This window comes from Neolamprologus multifasciatus, chromosome 4 (genome assembly GCF_963576455.1).
Source record: "Neolamprologus multifasciatus chromosome 4, fNeoMul1.2, whole genome shotgun sequence".
Classification (NCBI taxonomy): Eukaryota; Metazoa; Chordata; class Actinopteri; order Cichliformes; family Cichlidae; genus Neolamprologus; species Neolamprologus multifasciatus.
In genome coordinates, this window is record NC_140442.1 from 14,495,478 (window position 1) to 14,514,582 (window position 19,105).

At 40.8% G+C, this 19,105-nt stretch overlaps 2 protein-coding genes and 1 non-coding gene across 3 annotated transcripts; all 3 read right to left on the minus strand.

Moving 5' to 3' along the window:
- Window positions 1–2,394: 2,394 nt before the first annotated feature.
- On the minus strand, window positions 2,395–6,209 carry LOC146520056 (uncharacterized). The gene is made up of 2 exons (XM_085158272.1): window positions 6,118–6,209; window positions 2,395–5,972 (listed from the first exon to the last, which is right to left on the minus strand). Exon 2 carries the CDS (start codon window positions 5,892–5,894, stop codon window positions 5,505–5,507), a length of 390 nt encoding a protein of 129 aa, XP_085014398.1. The 5' UTR covers window positions 5,895–5,972; window positions 6,118–6,209; the 3' UTR covers window positions 2,395–5,504.
- A 1,693-nt stretch (window positions 6,210–7,902) lies between these two features.
- tedc2 (tubulin epsilon and delta complex 2) lies at window positions 7,903–14,524 on the minus strand. Its single transcript, XM_085158285.1, has 9 exons — window positions 13,907–14,524; window positions 12,602–12,660; window positions 11,871–12,459; window positions 11,700–11,753; window positions 11,521–11,599; window positions 11,212–11,350; window positions 10,813–10,908; window positions 9,698–9,891; window positions 7,903–9,593 (listed from the first exon to the last, which is right to left on the minus strand). Exons 1-9 carry the CDS (start codon window positions 14,008–14,010, stop codon window positions 9,444–9,446), a joined length of 1,464 nt encoding a protein of 487 aa, XP_085014411.1. The 5' UTR covers window positions 14,011–14,524; the 3' UTR covers window positions 7,903–9,443.
- On the minus strand, window positions 13,557–13,630 carry trnat-agu (transfer RNA threonine (anticodon AGU)). The gene has a single exon. It is a non-coding gene; the product is annotated as a tRNA-Thr (tRNA).
- Window positions 14,525–19,105: the final 4,581 nt, after the last annotated feature.

The following is a 19,105-nucleotide window of genomic DNA, read 5'->3' on the forward strand; positions in this document are numbered from 1 at the left end:
AACAACCTCAGTTGACGAAAATGTATGGGTCCATATAGGTGTATAGGTTATGCGAAATATTATATAATTAACATTAAACCAACTCACTAATAAATACACTAATATACTCAATAAACTCAATAAAACATCATGAGATAAATCTCAATAGACATAAATAAGACCAACTGTATTAAAAAAACACAATACCCTGCTCAGCAAGAATAAGCAGGTTTTAATGTGTGTTTTAAAATGACTGAGAGTTTGTAATATAATATGTAATATGATTATATTTGTTTGCTAAAACAGAGATGTAACTAAAAGAAATTAGCGACTGGTTCAGCTTCTGAAGCAGCTGCCTTTAATTAGATGACACCCCGATTATGACCATTGTGTCTGATCCCCACTGTTATCTGCTATACTGTTTCAGTTCAATAGTATCTCTTCATTGCTTGTCTTTCTGAAAAGGGTCTTAAGGGAGCAGCGTAACCTCCCAAGAGTAATCATGTGTTCCTTTCAGGCTCTCTATTGATCCACACATCACCTGCTCATCCAATCTAATCATCACTAACAATAGCCAGTGCTCAACATTGTCTCTTCACCTCAGTAGGTTCCTTTAAAAAAAAAGGAAAATGCCTAAATAAGTTTACATGAAACTTTTATGTAATTCACAAAAGCATTAAGACAACACATCTTGGCGTTCTTCTTCTATAATCATGAGCTTACAAGTGTTTAAATTGCTCATTTGCTCATTCTTAGGCTATTTAAAACTGAAGGTGCAGGATGATCAAATTATCTTGTAGCGGAGTGACCTCAGAGAGGGCAGGGGCTGTAACATCCACAACTAGACGCAGCAGTTTCCATAGAAACTCAGAGTAATCTTAACCGTTTTCTCAGTAAAACACAAAGTAACCAGGGAGAGGAGTTCCGGTGGTGCTTTGAACCTTAACAAAAATAATTAAAGCTAAACAACCACGCTCAGTGTGCTCAGAAAACTGCAAGATCTGTCATTTTTATTGGTAGTAAAAAAGTTTATTTATATATGGGAAGTAAATGGGAGATGACTTCACATTTCAGTGACTTAATTTGCAAGCTTTATTGATGAGAAAAACATTGCTACTATCTGTTTGTAATTTCCAGTGTTGATGATGCCCATACAGAAATACCTAAAACTAAGAACCAGCATTTAGTTTGTGTCACTGTTGGATTATTAAAATATTCTCAAGTCTCTGAGTGATTAAGCCCAATGCCTTCTCGTCACATTTGTTTCTGTTGCAATAGCTACACACAGACTGCAGCTTAATGTCATTTTGCTTGTGATTTAATCTGACTGTCTGGCCAGGCATGTGTAATTTCATCTACAACTCTCTCCAAAACAGCTCCCATAATATCTGGAGATGAACTGAAATGTAACTCCCTCCTGCTAAAAAGGTATTATGTGGAACCAGCCTTAGTCGCTGGCTAATTAAATACACCCGGATTTGTCTTTTGAACAGATGGTGTTGATCCGAAATTTGAATAAAGTATAAATAAAGTCATGCGACACCAGATGACTCTTTACTGTGTCAAATTGTGCTGTTTGCTTCTTTTTTCTGTTTTGTATGTATTAAATTGAGTTTTATATAATTTAAAGTCTGATAAGGAGCCAAATAGTGCTGAATGTTTTGGTTTGAGGCCAAGTTCTGGATAAAAAGAGGCGGACGACTTGTTTCCGTCTGGTTTCCTGTAATCCGTGCTGACCCTAGCAATCCAGCTGACCACTTCCACCTCGTCTGCACTTTGCCCCTCAATGGCCTACCCACCCTTTTATCAAGACATAAGCACTGTTCCCTCCACACCCACGCTTTCCCAGCTGTAATTTAATTTGATGAAATATGCTTGTACCCAGAAATATAAAATTAATTCCTGCAGAACTGTGACTTAATAACAAGTGAGAGTACTTGGCCTACTTTATTCTACTGCCAGTAGGTGGTGTCATTTATTCTGATTTATGTTGGCCAGTCTGTTTTCTTAACAACCAGATTCCTCATCCCCGGGTATCTGAACAAGTCATTCTAGCTGGCAGGGCAACACATGACAGCGCGTCTAAATACAGCATCGAAATTTCAAGCGAAGGCTGTCAACTGAAGACAGGTTTTGCGTTTTGTGAAAAAACTGAGCGACGGTTGTAATTATTGCTCACACTGTTCGAAATAGAGCCAAAACAATGTTGGTCTACTTTGTATCCACTGTCCACTCTCCACTTGTCTTCTGTATTTTTAGCCCTGTCAGAGATTCTTCCAGATTGACCAGGACAGAGTTGAATGGTGCGACGGTTCACACTATTCTGAATAATTTTCCAAAGCAAACAAGTACAAAGACATACAATGAATGCATAAAGGTTTTTTTTTAACCTTTAGGCTATCACAAACAAAGGTGCTTATGTGACATTTGTTTAATACAGTGCTTACATGAACAATTCAAATTTACATATAAGTAGAAATATACAGTACAAATAGAAAAATAATTGTATATACAGCACCAAATATTAGTGGGCACACAAACCAACGTATTTTTGTCACTCGCTGGAGTGACAAAAAGCATAGGCTGACAGCGTGGCTGTCTTCTGGGAGAGGGACATTTTTCCCCGCAGCAGAGAGAGGTAGGTTTTCCCTTTAATCTTTCAGAAGGCAGAAGGGAAATCACTTCACATCTCCAAGAAACAAGAAACAATTTCTGGTCACCTTCCATCATTTTTGTTTTGTTTTGTTTGTTTGTTTGTTTGTTTGTTTAGTGTCAATATACTGGCACGATATAGCTTTAAAAGTACAACAATGCAGCCAAAGTGTACTACATATATAATGTGCACTATACAGAGGCGAGAGTATAAGCGTATACACGTTACCTATCTTGTTTTTGGCATCCTCTGTTTCCCCCAGTAAACTGATGAATAACCATCTTTTTTTCCTCTCTGTGCCACCAAACATCCTTCTCTTCCACATCTGTGACAGGTCCACCACATCTGTCCACAACTCATGCCCATCATTGTTAGAGCGAACCCTAATCCAGGTGAACGGATCTGATAGCAAAGCGAGACAGCCCATGTAATGTAAATCTTAACTTGTCTTGATCAGAGGATACTAAAACAATGGCCCACCTATAAATACTTTTATGAGCTTTGTGCATTTGACATTTACCTAAAAAAAATTATAAAGGCTTGCAGTATGCTGGTGTTTGCAAATACACTGATCCAAGGTTCAGAGAAGACTTATTTCTCTCCTATTCAATTTAAATTCTCGCCATGGATTCCAGTAATGCATCATATTCCTCGACAATATTACTGCTTTGTTCAGGATGGCTGATCCTAATCTAACTGCTGGGGCAACTACTCACTGCCACATGTAGTGAAAGGAATGACTTCCCAGGTTCCTTGTTTTTCTCCATTACCTCCTAACTGTATTTCTCTTCCTTCATTAGCATGCAAGACAACATCTAAATGCACACTGAGCTGCAAAATATGTCAAAAGAAAAGGGGCTGACTCTTTGCAAGTGTACTAAGGTTGGGAAGGATGAAAAATGCAGCCTTGAATTTGGCAAGTTGGCCTTCAAAAGGTCCTCGGTGGGATTGGCATTCGATGTTAACTGTTACCCCTGGTTATACAGACACATTTTCCTTAGTAAGCTTGACTAAACCAGTGGAGACAATCAATGCAACAGTGATCTATAGTAGCTTTCAAGGGTAAAGAAGTGTCAGTAAAGTCCTTCGTGTGGAGACAAATTGTCTCTTCTGAAATTGCTATACATTGTATACATTGCACTTACTCCCTGCGGGAGTTACGTTTTGAACCTCATGTTACATTCAGTCACACAAAAGAGAATGATTAAGACAGAGTAAAATGCCATTGTTTATCTCATCCTGTGAGAAAGCACCTATTCACAGATGTGGCGCTGAGCGCAGCTACATTCACTCACTCTTTCCAAAAGAAAATGTGAAGGAAAAGGAAACCCCAGAGCCACTTAGAGCCTACACAGTACTCAATTTTCACTAGAGAACAGCCTTGTATCCTATTTTCACTCAGGATTTTGCGACTCACTTTTAATCAACATTTTTTCCACAGCTGGGGGAAAAAATTAAAACAACCAATTCCTTTGGCACAGATAGATAAAGACTGCATGAATGTCTGCGGACTGTGAGGCTGTCGTGTAAGTGTGTGTCTTAATTTGAGTGTAATAAGTCTGTCCACACACCTCCTGGGCTATACAACAATGGGAAATGAGTGTGATTAAGTCAGAAGCTGGCGATGTACAATGAGAAACAGATTTGAAGAGTCCTGTTGGGTAAAGAGAGAAAGCAAAGGGGGGTAACTCTTGGAGTGGGGGAATGTGGCAGAGCTTTTTTCCATGAGTGGTTGCTCAAGGCACCAAATGGGAGGGGCCCTAGGGGAGCAGGATCAGTCAAAGTGTCCCTGCCGTGGCATGTCCCATAGGGCAGTGTCCTTCAATAATCCTGGACTCCTTTGTGTGGAGTTGAGGTGTCCCACAAAGACATAGGGCTGAGTGTAAATGCTCACTTATTGAAAAGAAAGGCAATCAAGTCAGTCATAATTAGGTCCCCAGTCCTTTATAATGTGAAGCTGAAGCTACAAAAGGCCTTTCAGGGTATGTCACTTTACTTAAAATGTTTTCTTGTTTGCCATGGACATGGCCATATGTGCAAATCTCTTTTTCCTTCGTTGTGAGGACAAAATTCCAAAAGTCTCTCAGTTGACCTGGATCTTAATTTGAGCACACACAAACACTTTGCACTCCTCCAGCAGGTCCTCTACCCTCTCCAACTGATCGTCCACACAGATGCCAGTAAGATCCAGCAGGACTCAAGTTCCAATCTCTCATTGCGCAAAAAAAGCCCCCAACACATTGCTGTAGTGTCACAGGACGAGTGAATGACGTTGGCCGCTGACGTGGGTGCGTTGCTTTTTCGGCCGGGTATCAGGTTGCCGTCTTTGGCCCGTTTGTGGCCTCTTGGAGAGTCACCTGTCCTGATACGAGGAATGCTGTGACTGACGTGCCTAGTGACGCCAGCACTGACTCCAGCAGCAGCTCTGCATAGCGTGTTAGGTATCTGTGTGAGCTCCTGCTGTAACTGCTCGTGCGTAAGTCATCAAAGGCCTGTTAGTGTGTGTAAATATGCATGCAGTGTCCAATGCATATTTTGCACATCTCCTCGGAGGTTGTTTTGACACCGGACACCTGCTGTCTGATGATAAAAGAGCGTGTGAGGCACTGGTGATCTCTCATTGCCAATCCAAAAAAATCTGATGCAGACCTCACAGACTAAACAGATCTTCAGCGTCATGTTTATCTGTCCTTTGACTCTGATTTCTTGACCCAAGCTATCTCCAACATGATTTGAGCTCAGCTTTGTAACTTCGGAGAATGGAGGGATGTTGCATTGGGAGGTTAAGTGAAGAATTTCTGGCCAAACCTTGAGCTCCCAGTTCTAGGCATGTCTCTGCTTTCAAGTTCCTCTATCATACCCCTGTGTTCACTCACAGGGGACACTGCTCAGACGTGAATGAGCCCCCCTCTTTCTTTTTCCTTCTCTTCTTCTTGTGGACAGTCCAACAAGCAGTTGCCATCATTAACAGCAAAATACCCATGACGAGTAGCACAACAGACACCACTTTAGTCTGAGGCAGGTCATTATAAGTGTAGGTCACTCCTGTTCCTGCTACACCAATAACTAAAGAGATGATTCCAAATGGAAAGATGCAGCGGTACCAGGACTTCTCCATTCCTCCAGTAGCCTGAGATAGACGCTCCAGAGAGGAGAGCACCTCGGGCACTTTGGCCCCACCAGTCTCTAGCGATTGACCCTCCTGCCCCAAGTTGGTCTGCGGCTGTGGTTGGCAAGCCAAATGGCCTGTTGTACAGCCCATCCTGACCGTGTGGGCTGGTGTATCCTGACAGGATCAGCAGCGTTGGCTTCTGGGATCCTACTTGTAGGTAGCTCTGGCCTGGAGAGACAGAACGAGACAAATGGAGGCGGAAAAAGGGAGAGGAAGGAGAAGGAGGTCTGTATGAGACCAAAGAAACGACTTGAGCAGGTATGGCTTGAGCATGTCCGATGAAATCTTCTAAAATCAGCTGAAATCCACTCACACTTTCCTCTTCTCTGCCTCCCTCTCTTGCTGTTTCTCTGTACACTGTCTGCCGGCTCTCTGGTAGCACATTGTACACTCTGCAGAACGTAGTGAGGGGGGGATATATATATATAAAGGCTTAAGGAAAGAGGAGGAGCTAGGGAGGAAAAACTGGGAAGTCCAAGTGCTACGATTCGTTAGCTCATTGGTGACATCAAACACTGAAGTAGGGAGAACAGGGGTTGACGAAACACAGGAAGGGGGAGGGGAGGAGAGTTAACTGCTCTCTCTATTCTTCATGCTCCCATCACTGCCTCTCAAATGCAGCATCTTTGTTTTCCTGCAGTATAAAACGTTCCCCATGGGAACGCAGAAGCCTAGTGTTGACTTGAAATTAGAGGCGAATGGGAAATCCTTATTTATCTCTATGTTCACTGAAAAAAGAAAAGGGACATTCCCCATATAGATCGCTACAGATGTGTCATCTCTTCATGGGAATCACACAGTCACAGTGATTCCATCCCCATCACGTCAACATGAGTCAGTCATCAATTTATTTTTCCCTTATATATATATATATATACATATACATATGTGTATATACATATACATGTGTGTATATATATATATATACACATGTGTATATATATATATATATATATATATACATATGTGTATATGTATATATAGGACCTCTATTTATGTAAATACAATGATGAACGTATTGACTCGTGACAGAAATACTCATAAAAAAATACAGGCAGCCTCCACCTTCCCTCCCACACACACATACACACACACGGCTGGAGCCAGTTCTTTCTGAATGGAAGGCAGCCTAGTAGTAGTTAATCCCCTTGTATGCTCGCTCTTCCACAAAAAAAAAATTAAATAAAATCAATCTAGACACCTTTCATGTCCAATGTTTGCTAATCTTCCTCCTCCACATTTATAAAGCTACATTTGTGAAGGACACACAAATCTGATTGTCTGTTTTATCTTCAGGCATTACTGGGTTTTCTACGACAGCATGTTAGCCTTTTAATGCTTCCAAGATTTTTTTTTTTTTATCAGCTCAACTTATTCTTGATAATATGATAATCAGAGATTTTACCAGAATAGAAAATTCGTCATGCTCCCTTATAAATGCTAAACAGGCTTCCTTCTGTACAGGACAGCTGCTGTTAAGACCGTGTATGGGTTGTCTTGACAGAAAAATTCAACTTGACTGCATGATCAGTGGGGGGAAATCAAAAAATAGACCCTAATGTGGCCTAACTGATGACTGCATTGACTTAACAATCTCGGCTGTAGCTCAATCAGCAACAGCTATTTAGAACAGCCAAAGAGAAATAAAAGAGGGGGAGTGAGGAATGTTTTTGTGAGGAGTGGGGGCGCAGGAGAAAAGAGACGTTTAAGCACAATGGGCATTTGAAGGACAGAAGTGGATTCTTGGTAGCTCTGTTGGGTTTCTGGGGATTTGTGCTTGGACTCCAGTAAGCGATAAAAGTGAGATGACTGGAGGAAGAAAAAAAAAGAGTGGAAGCTCCAAAGTATTTGAACTTTTCCCCTCTGTAAGTGTGTGCATGCGTGGCATATGGCAGTAATTTCCATGAAGTTTCACCCACGGACAGTAAAACTGTCTTGCATCTTCCATTATGTGTCACAAAGAGGCGTGAGAAAAATGGGATAAAGGCGTGAGACATGCATAACCTTGGGAGGACCGGGCCATGCTGGAACAGTGGAAGAGCTCTGCTGGTGACAGGCAAAGCCAGGCAGCAGCTGATGCATGCAGGTCACAGGAAGGCTGAGCTGCATGAGCACCACTCCCACTAGGAACTATGTACAGTGTTGACCCAAGGATACTTCCATGCCTCCTTTTTTTTACCTCCCTCACACACATAGACAAACACAGATCTAAGACTATGTGAGGCCATAAACCAGCAGCACTCTGATCCAGTGCCCTGCAGATGACTTCAATCCAATGCAAATGTATTCTTCTTTGAACCCAGGAACAGACGCTCAAACCATCAGGCCCTTGTTGTTTTGGACTCATCCAGCCATCTGAGGCTGAAATCCTCCTTTTTTTTATAATCATTTTTTTGTCCCTCTCCTCAGGGAAACATGCCATTTCCAGCTTGCAGCATGCTACGATGCCAGGCACCCCCAAGCACATCATCTTTGTGACTCAGCCGGCTCTGGGTGTGCATGTCTCCCTGTTTGTGTGCGCGCGCATGAAGGGTCGGTGCAGCAGGGCTTCAACACCCACGTCCTGCTGCGAGAACCCAGCGCCACCTGTCGCTCAGTCTGGCACAGCCCCTGCCATCCACACGTCATCTGTGGACACGAGCCTCTAAGGCTCCTCCAGGCGCTCCTGAATCTCACGTACAGCCTCATAGCACATTTGATCGTGAATACCATATCACAGAAACACAGTGATGGCCCCATATATGCGATCTAGCAGAGGTATGTTTGAAAGATTATGCTGGCTCAATATGGGGGAACAAAAACATATGGAAAAACAGTATCGAAGTGTGTGTGTGTGTGTGGTGGGGGGGCACATTTCTTCTTTCTTTTTTATTTAAACACTGAAAATGAATGATATGAATTGAAACACACAGGTAAACTTGCAAGGGCATTTGTAATTTGGACTCTTTTTTTCTGTGAATTGAGTGCCACCTGCTGGCAAAATTCACTAAGTGAATATTACACTTCTGGGGCATCAGTTATGATGTGTCAGAATTTAGCAAAAAGGAAAAATTAGAAACAACTCAAACATATAATTTAACCTACAGATGACATCATAAATACACACACTTAACGTCACTGTAATATTATGTATCTTTTATTACATTACACTGATCAATGGTGATACTTAAAAATTGTGCCGGGGGCATTTATTCAGAAGCTGCGTTTAAGAGACAGGATTAATGAGCACAGTTTTATACAGTTGTGACATGACATGAGACACTGACATAACACAGCGATGCCACTATTAAAAACAGATTCTTCAAAATAATCATTCGTGATGTTTCAGTAACCATTTTATTAGGTACACCTGTTTATCCATCCATTAATATTTCCATGATATCTTTAGGGTCACGAGGTGTAACACAGAGCATCGAACCCCTCCAGCTGAACCTCCTGAACCACAGCTGCCCTCTGAGGCTGTTCACTCAATTCAGTTCCCCCCTTTGTTTTTTTAAACCATGTCCTTGTTTTGACCATGTCAGAGGGGTTTGATTTCATCAGTGTTGCACTAGATTGCAGCATACCACGAGGCCTTTAATGTATTCATACCTGTTTCTAAGCTTACAAACCTATAAGTCTGTTTAATGTGCTCATTAGTCATGCAGGCTCAGAGTCCAGGACTATAGCTGGGAAACGTTCCCCTCCTTCACCCAGCAGGGAGTACATGTCTCTGAGTACACTGGGGCTCAGACATTCAGGCCCAGGTACGACAGCCGAAAATTGAGGGGACAGGGTGTCCAACAGAGCCTGTGGGACAGCAAAAAAGACTGTCAGCCAGTTACTGGCTTCTACTAAAAAAGAACACGCAGGTATGTAAAACTCACGAGGTGCTTTCAGAACACATCACCTACCTGTTCAAGATCAACCTCTTGTTGCAGCAATGCCACCCTCATCCGCAGCTGCTCAAGCTCTTGCAGCTCTGCCTCTGTTCCATATGTTATAGTCAGGGGCAGGGGTGAAGTTATCCAATCTCCCTGCACACCATTTGCCCCAGTGGGGCAAAAACAACCTCCCTCTGGCCTCCATCGATCCCATGCTTTCCACTCTGACGGAAAAAAAGGTTATTTTTAGAGCGCGAGCAACCATACCCCTAAAACTTTTTTTCTTTCTGCTCTGTTGCCTCAGCTTTAAATAGCTAGGCCCTTGCTTAGTGGCATCAGGACAGACAGCTTCAAAACCCCATCGTCATGGGGACGAGGGGGTGAGGGGGGGTCTGTTGAGGCCAAGGAAAGGACTGAGCTGGCGCTGAGGGTTCACGGCAGCTCTGCTTTCATTTTCCATACGCCAAGATGGAGAGGCTCCATTAGCTCGTTAGCACGCTGCACTCACCATAATCATTTTCTAAATGCTGTTAAAAAGCAATAAAAGATAATTCCCTCCCTGGATATTACAACACAGTGAAATAAAAATACTAACGTGAGATGCTAGATTGGATGACATCAGACGTGTGGACCTATTCATTACTGGAAACTTCTCTGACACACTGGATTGAGTTGCTACTTGTGCTACATTGGTGCTTTAACGAGTAAACATCAATAAATCTTTGTGAAGGTGTGAATGGAAAATCTCTCGTCATTCAGGTTCTTTATAACTGCATCAGTGGAGGAAATGGAAATGCTGCTGTGCTGCATATTGTAGGTACAGACTCAAACTGGGATGCCCATAGACGATGACCCACATGGAAAAGAAATAGCAAAATGTATGTAACAAAAAGATTTACTCATTCTTTTCCGTACTAGAATTCACACAGCTGGTTAAACAGAGCCAAAATGTCATGATGTCTCCACCAGCATCTCCTTTAGGAAAGTCAGCGCAAAGGAATAAATATTTTTGATAAGGTGTCTTCCAGCTAATGACCACCTGTCTACAAACAAAGATCAATGATCTGCAATTAATGCTGGAGAAACAATTATTTTACAGAAAGGTTTAGGATGTTTATTATGCTGCGTACAAACAGGATTCTTACCTTGTTTCACTTGATCTGCAAAATTCTTGAGCTCAGCTGCTGTGAGCTGCAACCTTTCCAGCGACATACAGGAATCATACTTGTCGCCTGTACTAACTGTAAGAAAGCACATTAAAAAAAGAGTTATAATAGAAGCTAACTGAGAAGCAAGTGGAGTTGCATTAAAAGTGTGTTTACTGTCACTCTTAGCGCATAAGAGTTGTTACAATTATAGAAAAACGTCAACTTCCTGATGGTTCCTGGCAAAGGAAAGTCTTGATTTGTATATACTGTGCATCAGTCGAAATAGCTCGCACAGTCACTTCCTGCCAACTCCCACATTGTTATTTTGTCACCCACTGACTTATGGAATCAGTCTGTTTCATTTCTCCCGAATTCACATAAAAGCTTCTCTATTACCCAGTCTTAATGTTATCTCTGGCATCTGTTTGGTTAGAGGCTCCCCGCAGAGCTGTTTCAAGTCTTGAGCTTGTTGAATCAACCTGTCGAGCAGAGCCCTGGTCTCATACGGGCTGCCAAATGGCCAATTCCTGGGAAACTAAACAAAGCAAAGGAAAAATGGTGTACAATGAAACACATGGGTTGTTTAGAGAAATTAATGTGTATTAGCTAGAATTTCTCATTAATACACTTGGCCGATTTTCTAAATTAGAGCATAAATTCCAATTTAACATGATATCATGGCTGACCCCAGCTGATCCATTTTACCGTAGCTCTCATTCTCTCCATGAAGTGACTCCTCCCAGGCCCAGGGTTCATCTGTAGGGCAACGGCTTTATCCCACAGTCTGAAGATAATGTACAGAAGGAAACTTTGTGAATAAAGGAAAAATGTACAAAGAGGAATTTTGTTTTTCTATTTTTTGCATTACAATGCATTGTAGGCACCTGCTCTGCTTGCTCTTTAAAGATTTCCATTTTGTTGTTTGCTCAGAAGATAACCTGCTGTGAAGCAAAGTCAAACAGAATGATTATAATATTACAGAACATGTTTTTGTTTTTGTTTTATTTTTTTACAAAGCATGGTTATTTTCATGGTGTAATTCTAAAAAAACATGCCCATTCTGTTGAGGCAAACTGCATGCTCCTGGCTCATTTGTTTGTGAAGAGGACACTATGTTATTTGAAGAATTTGCAGTGACAGGCGCAGCTTTCCTCAGGTCATCACCACTCGACATATTGCTTCTGATAGTCTTGTTTTTAGAGAGCAAGCTTGCGATGTGATCAGGAGAGACAGACGGCACGACAGCCTGCTGCAGTTTCCTAGAAGCCTGGTGATGCAAAGCGCCAGCTGATGAGGCAGGATGGTTTTGGATCGTGTTTCTATTATCTGTTCTTTTGGTCTGTCCAGGGTCGGCGCTAGTTAAAGGTCCCGAGGATTGTGAGGAGCATACTGATAATCCAGGCCGTCCGTACCCTTTTCTGTCAAGGCTGGCAGATTTAGTGGATGACCTTATCGTTCTTTGGCTTCCCCTAGATGCTGCAGATGTGATATCCACAGGCCTAGCACCTAAAGTCCCTGTTTCCTTTCCAGGTTTGGGTATTTTTGATTCTTTTTTAGAAGGTTCTGAGCTGGTGCGCACACGGAGGGCTTTCTCTAGAGCCTTCTCAAGCAGTTCTATGTCTTCCTTATCACATGGGGAGACACCTGTTTATGAAAATAGCAACATGCAAACATGTGGTTACTACTTGGCAAGAGAAAAGAAATGTAAATAAACAAATAGGCTTTTTTTTTTTTTTTTTAACTATCAGCATCTTGACAGACAAATAAAAGCTATTTTTTTAACTACCTGTAGGAGCAGCACCTGCCAATTCTGTTTCCTCAAAGCTCACCTCGGGTTGGGGTGTTCTGTGGGAAAATACTTAATGTGAACACACACTAAAATAAAAATAAAAGTTTTAAAGTCTCTAAACATTCCAGGACAAAATTGATGTGACACAACAGATGAGCATCAGCCACCGCCGTTTTTAAATGTCATCTCATTTGCAGAAAGGCCACTGGCAGTCAGAATGGATGGTTCATTCATACAGTATATTGCATTGGTGATCTCTGGCAGACATAACTGCTTAATGATGAAACACACTGTTAAAAAAAATAGAAGTCCTAGTGTATCTAGGTATGTGAAACTCTCAGAATCTAGTGTAATAGTGCACAAAATTAAAGATGTTTTATGTCAAATATGACTTTATATTATTCACTTATTTTCCATATATGTCTTACTGGCTTTAGGTGTAGGGAAACACACACTGGAAAAGAAAGAGGATTAAATGATATTTTTGAAAAACAAAAGATTAAGACCAGTATAAAATGTTGTGTAGCTGTTATGGGGATATTTTTAAACATATATAGATTAAGACGTGACGCTCACTGAAACCATTGTACAGAAATAGCATAGTTATCCTGTATTGTCATAAAGGTTTAGTGTGGAGATGCTTCAGATGCTTACAGCTCATCTGTAGATGGAATTGACATAAATTGTTTATTGTTTCTTATTTCTTATCTCATTACTTAATATTTATTTTGTCATTATTGTGAATGAAATGAGTTTAAATATGTAGTTGATTTGATATGCCTTGTTGTATCAGGGGCAGGTGTCATATACGCTCATTTACAACAGTAAATAAGTCATGAACTCATTTAGTGTTCTTGAACAGTGCAACAAAACTAAAGAAAAATCAACCAACACACATTTTGAGATATTGTAGAGTAGCTATTACACACACACAGCCGTCTCGTGTAGCAAAAGGCACTGCTGGGATTCGAACCCAGGATCTCCTGTTTACTAGACAGGCGCTTTAACCAACTAAGCCACAGCGCCGGATGGTTAACCACATCTGTATATAGCCTACGTATAGAGTCACTCAACTACCGAAGGGTTCCCCTACAGCTTACTACAAGTGGCACACAAACACCACAATACTTTGGACCTATGTAACTTAAGAGGATTTTTCATGAATGTTTATAGAGAGTCAGAAATCCAGGATACAAACTTCAGACATCGCAGAAACTGGATTTGTTTTTAAATTTGTTATAAGAAAAGAACAGCTTGGGGGGGGGGGGGGGGGGGGGGGGGGGAAGTCAAGCGTGTACTTACAGGCTCTTTAATAATTCTCTGTAGAGTTGAATGCGGTGATTAACCTTAGCTTGTTCCACTTTGCATGACCTGACAGCTTCCTCGACTGCGCACAGCAGCGACATGATCGTGTCTGGATGGCGGTGGTGACCTTCTCTGCCACGACAACACGAAAAACAAAACGCTCACGTGCTTGTTTAACACTGATTAATGACTTATTAGAAACAGTAAGACTTGGTTAAAAAGTGCAGAATACGTCGTTGTTAGATCCTCTTTATAATGAAAGCTTTTTTGTACAGACCCGCGAAACGCTCGAACCCGACGGATGCGGAAGTCACATTTCTCCCCCTCTGACTAAAGAAGGTCACCGATTAGTAAATATTCAGTAGGTAATCAATGCGATGAAACCTAAGTGACTTTAGGTGAATAGCTAAAGTTTTTTTATATATATAAAACTGTCAGGCAGAAAAACAAACTTTGAGCATTCGTAGAAACAACGAACTCACTACTTCTCGCGAGAAGTGTGATGGTTACCAGGGACACTGTTGTCATCTATACTGTCTATTAGATTATTGAATTCTTTATTACGACGTTTCTATTCAACAGTACTCACCCAGTCTTAATTTCTCATTTGGTACTCATACAGTTGACTCATAAACATGTCATAAAGACATTTCAAAATATGAAAGTTGCAAAAATTAAAAACACTGCTGATTATTTTTGATAACCACAACCATTAAACGTTCCAGTAACATTCCCAAGTAACCTGCTTACACTTACAGCTGTCAGTCGGAGTGAGCCTCATGAGAAATGTCTGGAAAGCAGGTGTAAACAGAGGCAGATTATGAGTAACTCTTGGATAATTTGCTGCTTATGAAGTAAAAATACACACATGAGCCCTCAGAACTGAGACATTAAGCACAATCAGATGTTGTTGGAGCCAATAATTCCTCCCATAAAACCTTTATCAAGCTTTGGTGGATTTAATTTATATTTACCAGGTTTGCAGTATTGCGCGTTCTGTTGTAAGGTCATGAATGTCATTACTTGTTTAATTTTTTGTTAGTCTATAATACACAATCTTTTGCCACTTTATTAGGTAGAAATATTCAACTGGTTGTTGTATCAGTGGATGCTTGTGGTGGTGGTTTAATGCTGTGGGACTCATTGAAAGTCTCATTAAAAATCTCTTTCAAGAGACTCATGGCCAAGAGTGCGATTAGAAATGAGAACATAACACAAAACAATTTAATAAGTAAGTAAAGAAAGAAATGAAACTGACATTCGGTACAAGTGAACACAAATATGTAAGTCATATGCAATAACACATCAAGAGCAACATCAAAAACAGTCACACTGAAAAAAGAGCTACTTTCTCACTGCTTTTAAATGGACTTAAACTCCCCCACTGTAACCAGTTCCGGAAATTTCAGGTCCAAGTGAAGATTATTCCAAACATTTTTCTGCTCTGACTCTGGGGGCAAACATTTAAAATATTGTGAGAACATATACTGTACTGCTTGTATTTTTTGCACACATAAATATTCACAAATAACAAGGCGTTAGCCCAAGCAAAAAGTTATATACAAAAACCAACTAATGAGGAAGTCTCCAGACGTACAGAGATACCTACTTAGCACCAGTATACAGAGAACTTTGATGTGCCAGATTTCCATGGCCCGCAGTAAAACATACAGCACAATGGTAGATGGTATCCAACCTCTTTAGGTAGTGGCCACATAAATTCATAAAGAGAAGATTGCCGTAATCCAATAAAGGAACAAAAACGTTGCATATAGCAAGTGCTTCCTCAAGTGGAGTGACAAACATTTAAAGATGTGACCTTTAAATGATAAATTCTGACCTATAATGATGCCTAAATACTTTTGTGGCCATTTCAATTTCAGCTCCTTCAGTGGTTTTGATTTCAGGAAGTCTAAGCCCTTTAGTACCAACTGAACCTAAGTATTATTTCTGTGGCATCCATTTATGGCCGCCATCCTCTGATGGTTGCTTCCAGCAGGATAATGCACCAAGTAATAAAGCTCGAATCATCTCAAGCTGGTTTGTTGACCATGACAGGGAGGTCATTGTCTTAAAAAGCTATCCACGGTCACCAAATCTTAGTCCAATAGGGCACCTTTGGGATGCGGTTCTATTCACATCACAGATGGGCAGCCAATCAATCTGTAGCAATCTGATGCTATCATGTCAACATAAACAAAAATCTTTGAGGAATGTTTCCAGCACCATGATGAATCTATGATGACTCAAAGAATTAAGGTATAATTAAGGTTCTTAAGGCTAAAAGAGGGTCTAACCTGGTACTAGCAAGATGTACCTAGTGAAGGGGCTGGTGAGCATATATCTGCCGCACCAGTACAATATCCCCAGCAAAGAGAAAAATGAAGAGAAACTTCCAGGAATAGACACTACCTTAAATTCATTTATTCCCCTTGTTTGACAGTTATTGTTGCTACTTTACCAATTAGACTGAGGAAACTCAGTGAATTTAATTGAACTTTAAAAAGATGCTCATTAGTTGGTAAGTCAAACTTTTTAATAGAGGTCATAATGAGTGAAAGGAATGGGCTTTTTCTTTTGATTTGATTGACATGTCTTCTTGGTACGCACCACATTGTTTTTCTTGCTTTTAAAAGCCTGCGCTTGATGTTCCCAGCATGACATTTCACTTTCCGATTAAGTCATGCTCATTTAAATCCCAATAGTTGTGTTATTCTTTTTCTATACTGATCCCAAATTAAGGGGCTTCACACTTCTCTTCATTAACAGGCAGTTCACCTCGTTAATGCAGGAAAGGAACTAAGAAACCTAATGATAACTGACAAAGTACGTCCTCATCAAAGAAGGCCGTTTTTACTTATTTTCCCCCCACTTATGTCATTGACATGTGAAGCAATGCAGATGTAATGTTTCATTTTTCTATATTGTTGCCATTTTTAGGACAAACTTAGTAAGTTTTTCAATGTGTGGCAGCCATTTTTAGATCATGCATTAAAACAAATTCCTCTTTGATCAATAATTCAGTCTACCACCCTAGCATTTCATTTTTGTATCTTGCCAGTGTTGAAGTAGGATCTTTGTTGATGCAGTGTGATTTTTTGCCTTATGTTTTTTTTTTTGCCCTTGCTGTTCTGTTGTCTGTTTTGTTTTGTTTTCTTTATATCAAAAATCTTAATAAACATATTTAAAAAATAAATAAATAAAAATCAGATCCCAGCAGGTACCATGTCAGATAGTGGTAGGGTAAAATGGACTGCGTGCTATATCTCAACCACAAAGGGAATGCACAGGAAAGCAGAGTAGCAAACAAAACTAAGTAGCCGTGAAACAGACTAACAGACCTATCCAGTTAAAACAGCTGTCAGTGTAAAGAAATGTTATGTTTTGTAGCTTTAAAGCTAACATTTCTTCTTTTAAACCAATCCCCCCCCTCCGCTCTGAACCGTATCAGTAGCTCAAAAGCACTTCCCAAAGCAATTTCATCTAATGGCTACAGCTTTGTGGCCCCATTGCAGGGAAGTGAATCATCTTGTCATCCTCCCCACCAGGCTCCTGTGGTTCAGCAGCAGAATGAGGGGGAGAGGCACTCAACTGCCTCCCTGCCAGCCACACATCTGACAATGCAGCCGGCTTGCCAGACTAATATTAGGCTCTGACAATCACATTTGCGCAAAAGCACACACACACACACACGTACGTGCCCTCACAGCTACAACATGCAAGTGGGCTTTTAGCCCTTTACTAATGGATCAATCTGCCAGGCAACATTAACAGCCACTTTGTACATATGCATGATGAGTATACATGAAACATCTATGCACAAAAACACCCAAAACGTCATTATCACACTTGGATCTGTTACTGACTGGCATGATCCAGTCAGTCACAGATTGAAGAGGGGGAAGAGCGTGAGGCCCTCATCTTAAAGTTCATCTATGGAACAAATGTGTTTGGGACAAGCTGTTGTACCCTTACAGAAAACCATTATGATTTTACCAGTGTATGAGGCCAGTGTTTTATTCAAAAGCCTTGAATTCATAGGTGCATCACCTGAAGCGCCAACAAGAAAGAACATTGAATTGTTCCCACGTCAGATTAGTGGATATTGTGCAGCAAGTCCTATGAAACTAGAGAACAGCTTGGTTAAAATGGGCACATCACTGAACACCAGCTGATGAGATGATTTAAAAACACTGCCATAAACAATGCCATTACAAGGATAATTGCTGTCAAACCCAGTGATGGTTTTATCAGATTATGTAACTTGAAATTACTTCATTATGGCCTGATAGAGAGCTACAGATGGTTTTACTAAAATCACGTCCTGATTTGCAACTGGTGCTGCAATTTAAAATGTATTAAAATGAGCATCCATTAAAACTTGATGGACTACTTTATCTTTTATTATTCCCAAAGGAACAGTAACAGCAGTAATTGTTGACAAACCATTGCATTTATTTGGTATGAAGGCCATCTTGTGGTTATTCTCTTGTAGCCTTTTGATTTGGTCTTGGTTTTCTCTCTAGGTTCCAATTTCTGTAATTTAGGACTTGTGATGTGTCACATACTATATCTAGCTGTAGAAAAGATGATCCCTAATGTGAAATGACATGCAAAGCAGCATGTTTGGTATTCATTACCATGAAAAATTTCCTTGAGGAATAGTATGAACAATGATTTTGCCAGCTGCTGGAGATTGCCTTCTGATGAATCTATATCTTCAACATTTGCAGCAAAATGTTGGAGATTTTCTATCCTGGTGACACCTACAGGATGATCAGGCTGGCTCTGGGATCTGCTGTTATCCTGACCACTTTCTGCATCGCTTACTGGACAGCAGCAGAGCACTTGTCTAACAGACTGATTCAGCTCTGACAGTAAATCTTTCATACCTCACGCAATAGCTCTCTACAGTTAACACATCTGTCTGGCAAAGCATCACCTCATGCTAACAGTTTATTTCAAGACTGTGCTGTCAGAACACCTTACACTCTTACACTTACCCACTGTATGTCCTCTGATTTTTGCTTTACTACAGTCATTAAGCTAGTTTAAATTCTTATCTTTGACATGTTTTACTTAGCTGTACATTATTATTTCATGCTCCCCCCCCCCCCCCCCCCCCCCACCTACACCAGCCTGACAACCTGTCAGACTGACAACCTGTCAGTCTGACAACCTGTCCTGAATGTACCC

What these genes read in the sequence shown, in the direction of transcription:
- tedc2 (XM_085158285.1), bottom strand. Translation starts at nt 14,010, where the DNA reads ATGTCGCTGCTGTGCGCAGTCGAGGAAGCTGTCAGGTCATGCAAAGTG. An exon ending in TGGAGAGAATGAGAGCTACG is followed by an intron (nt 11,351 to 11,520) that starts GTAAAATGGATC and finishes TGCTTTGTTTAG; the next exon opens with TTTCCCAGGAATTGGCCATT. An exon ending in TGCAGATCAAGTGAAACAAG is followed by an intron (nt 9,892 to 10,812) that starts GTAAGAATCCTG and finishes TTTTTCCGTCAG; the next exon opens with AGTGGAAAGCATGGGATCGA.
- LOC146520056 (XM_085158272.1), bottom strand. Translation starts at nt 5,894, where the DNA reads ATGGGCTGTACAACAGGCCATTTGGCTTGCCAACCACAGCCGCAGACC.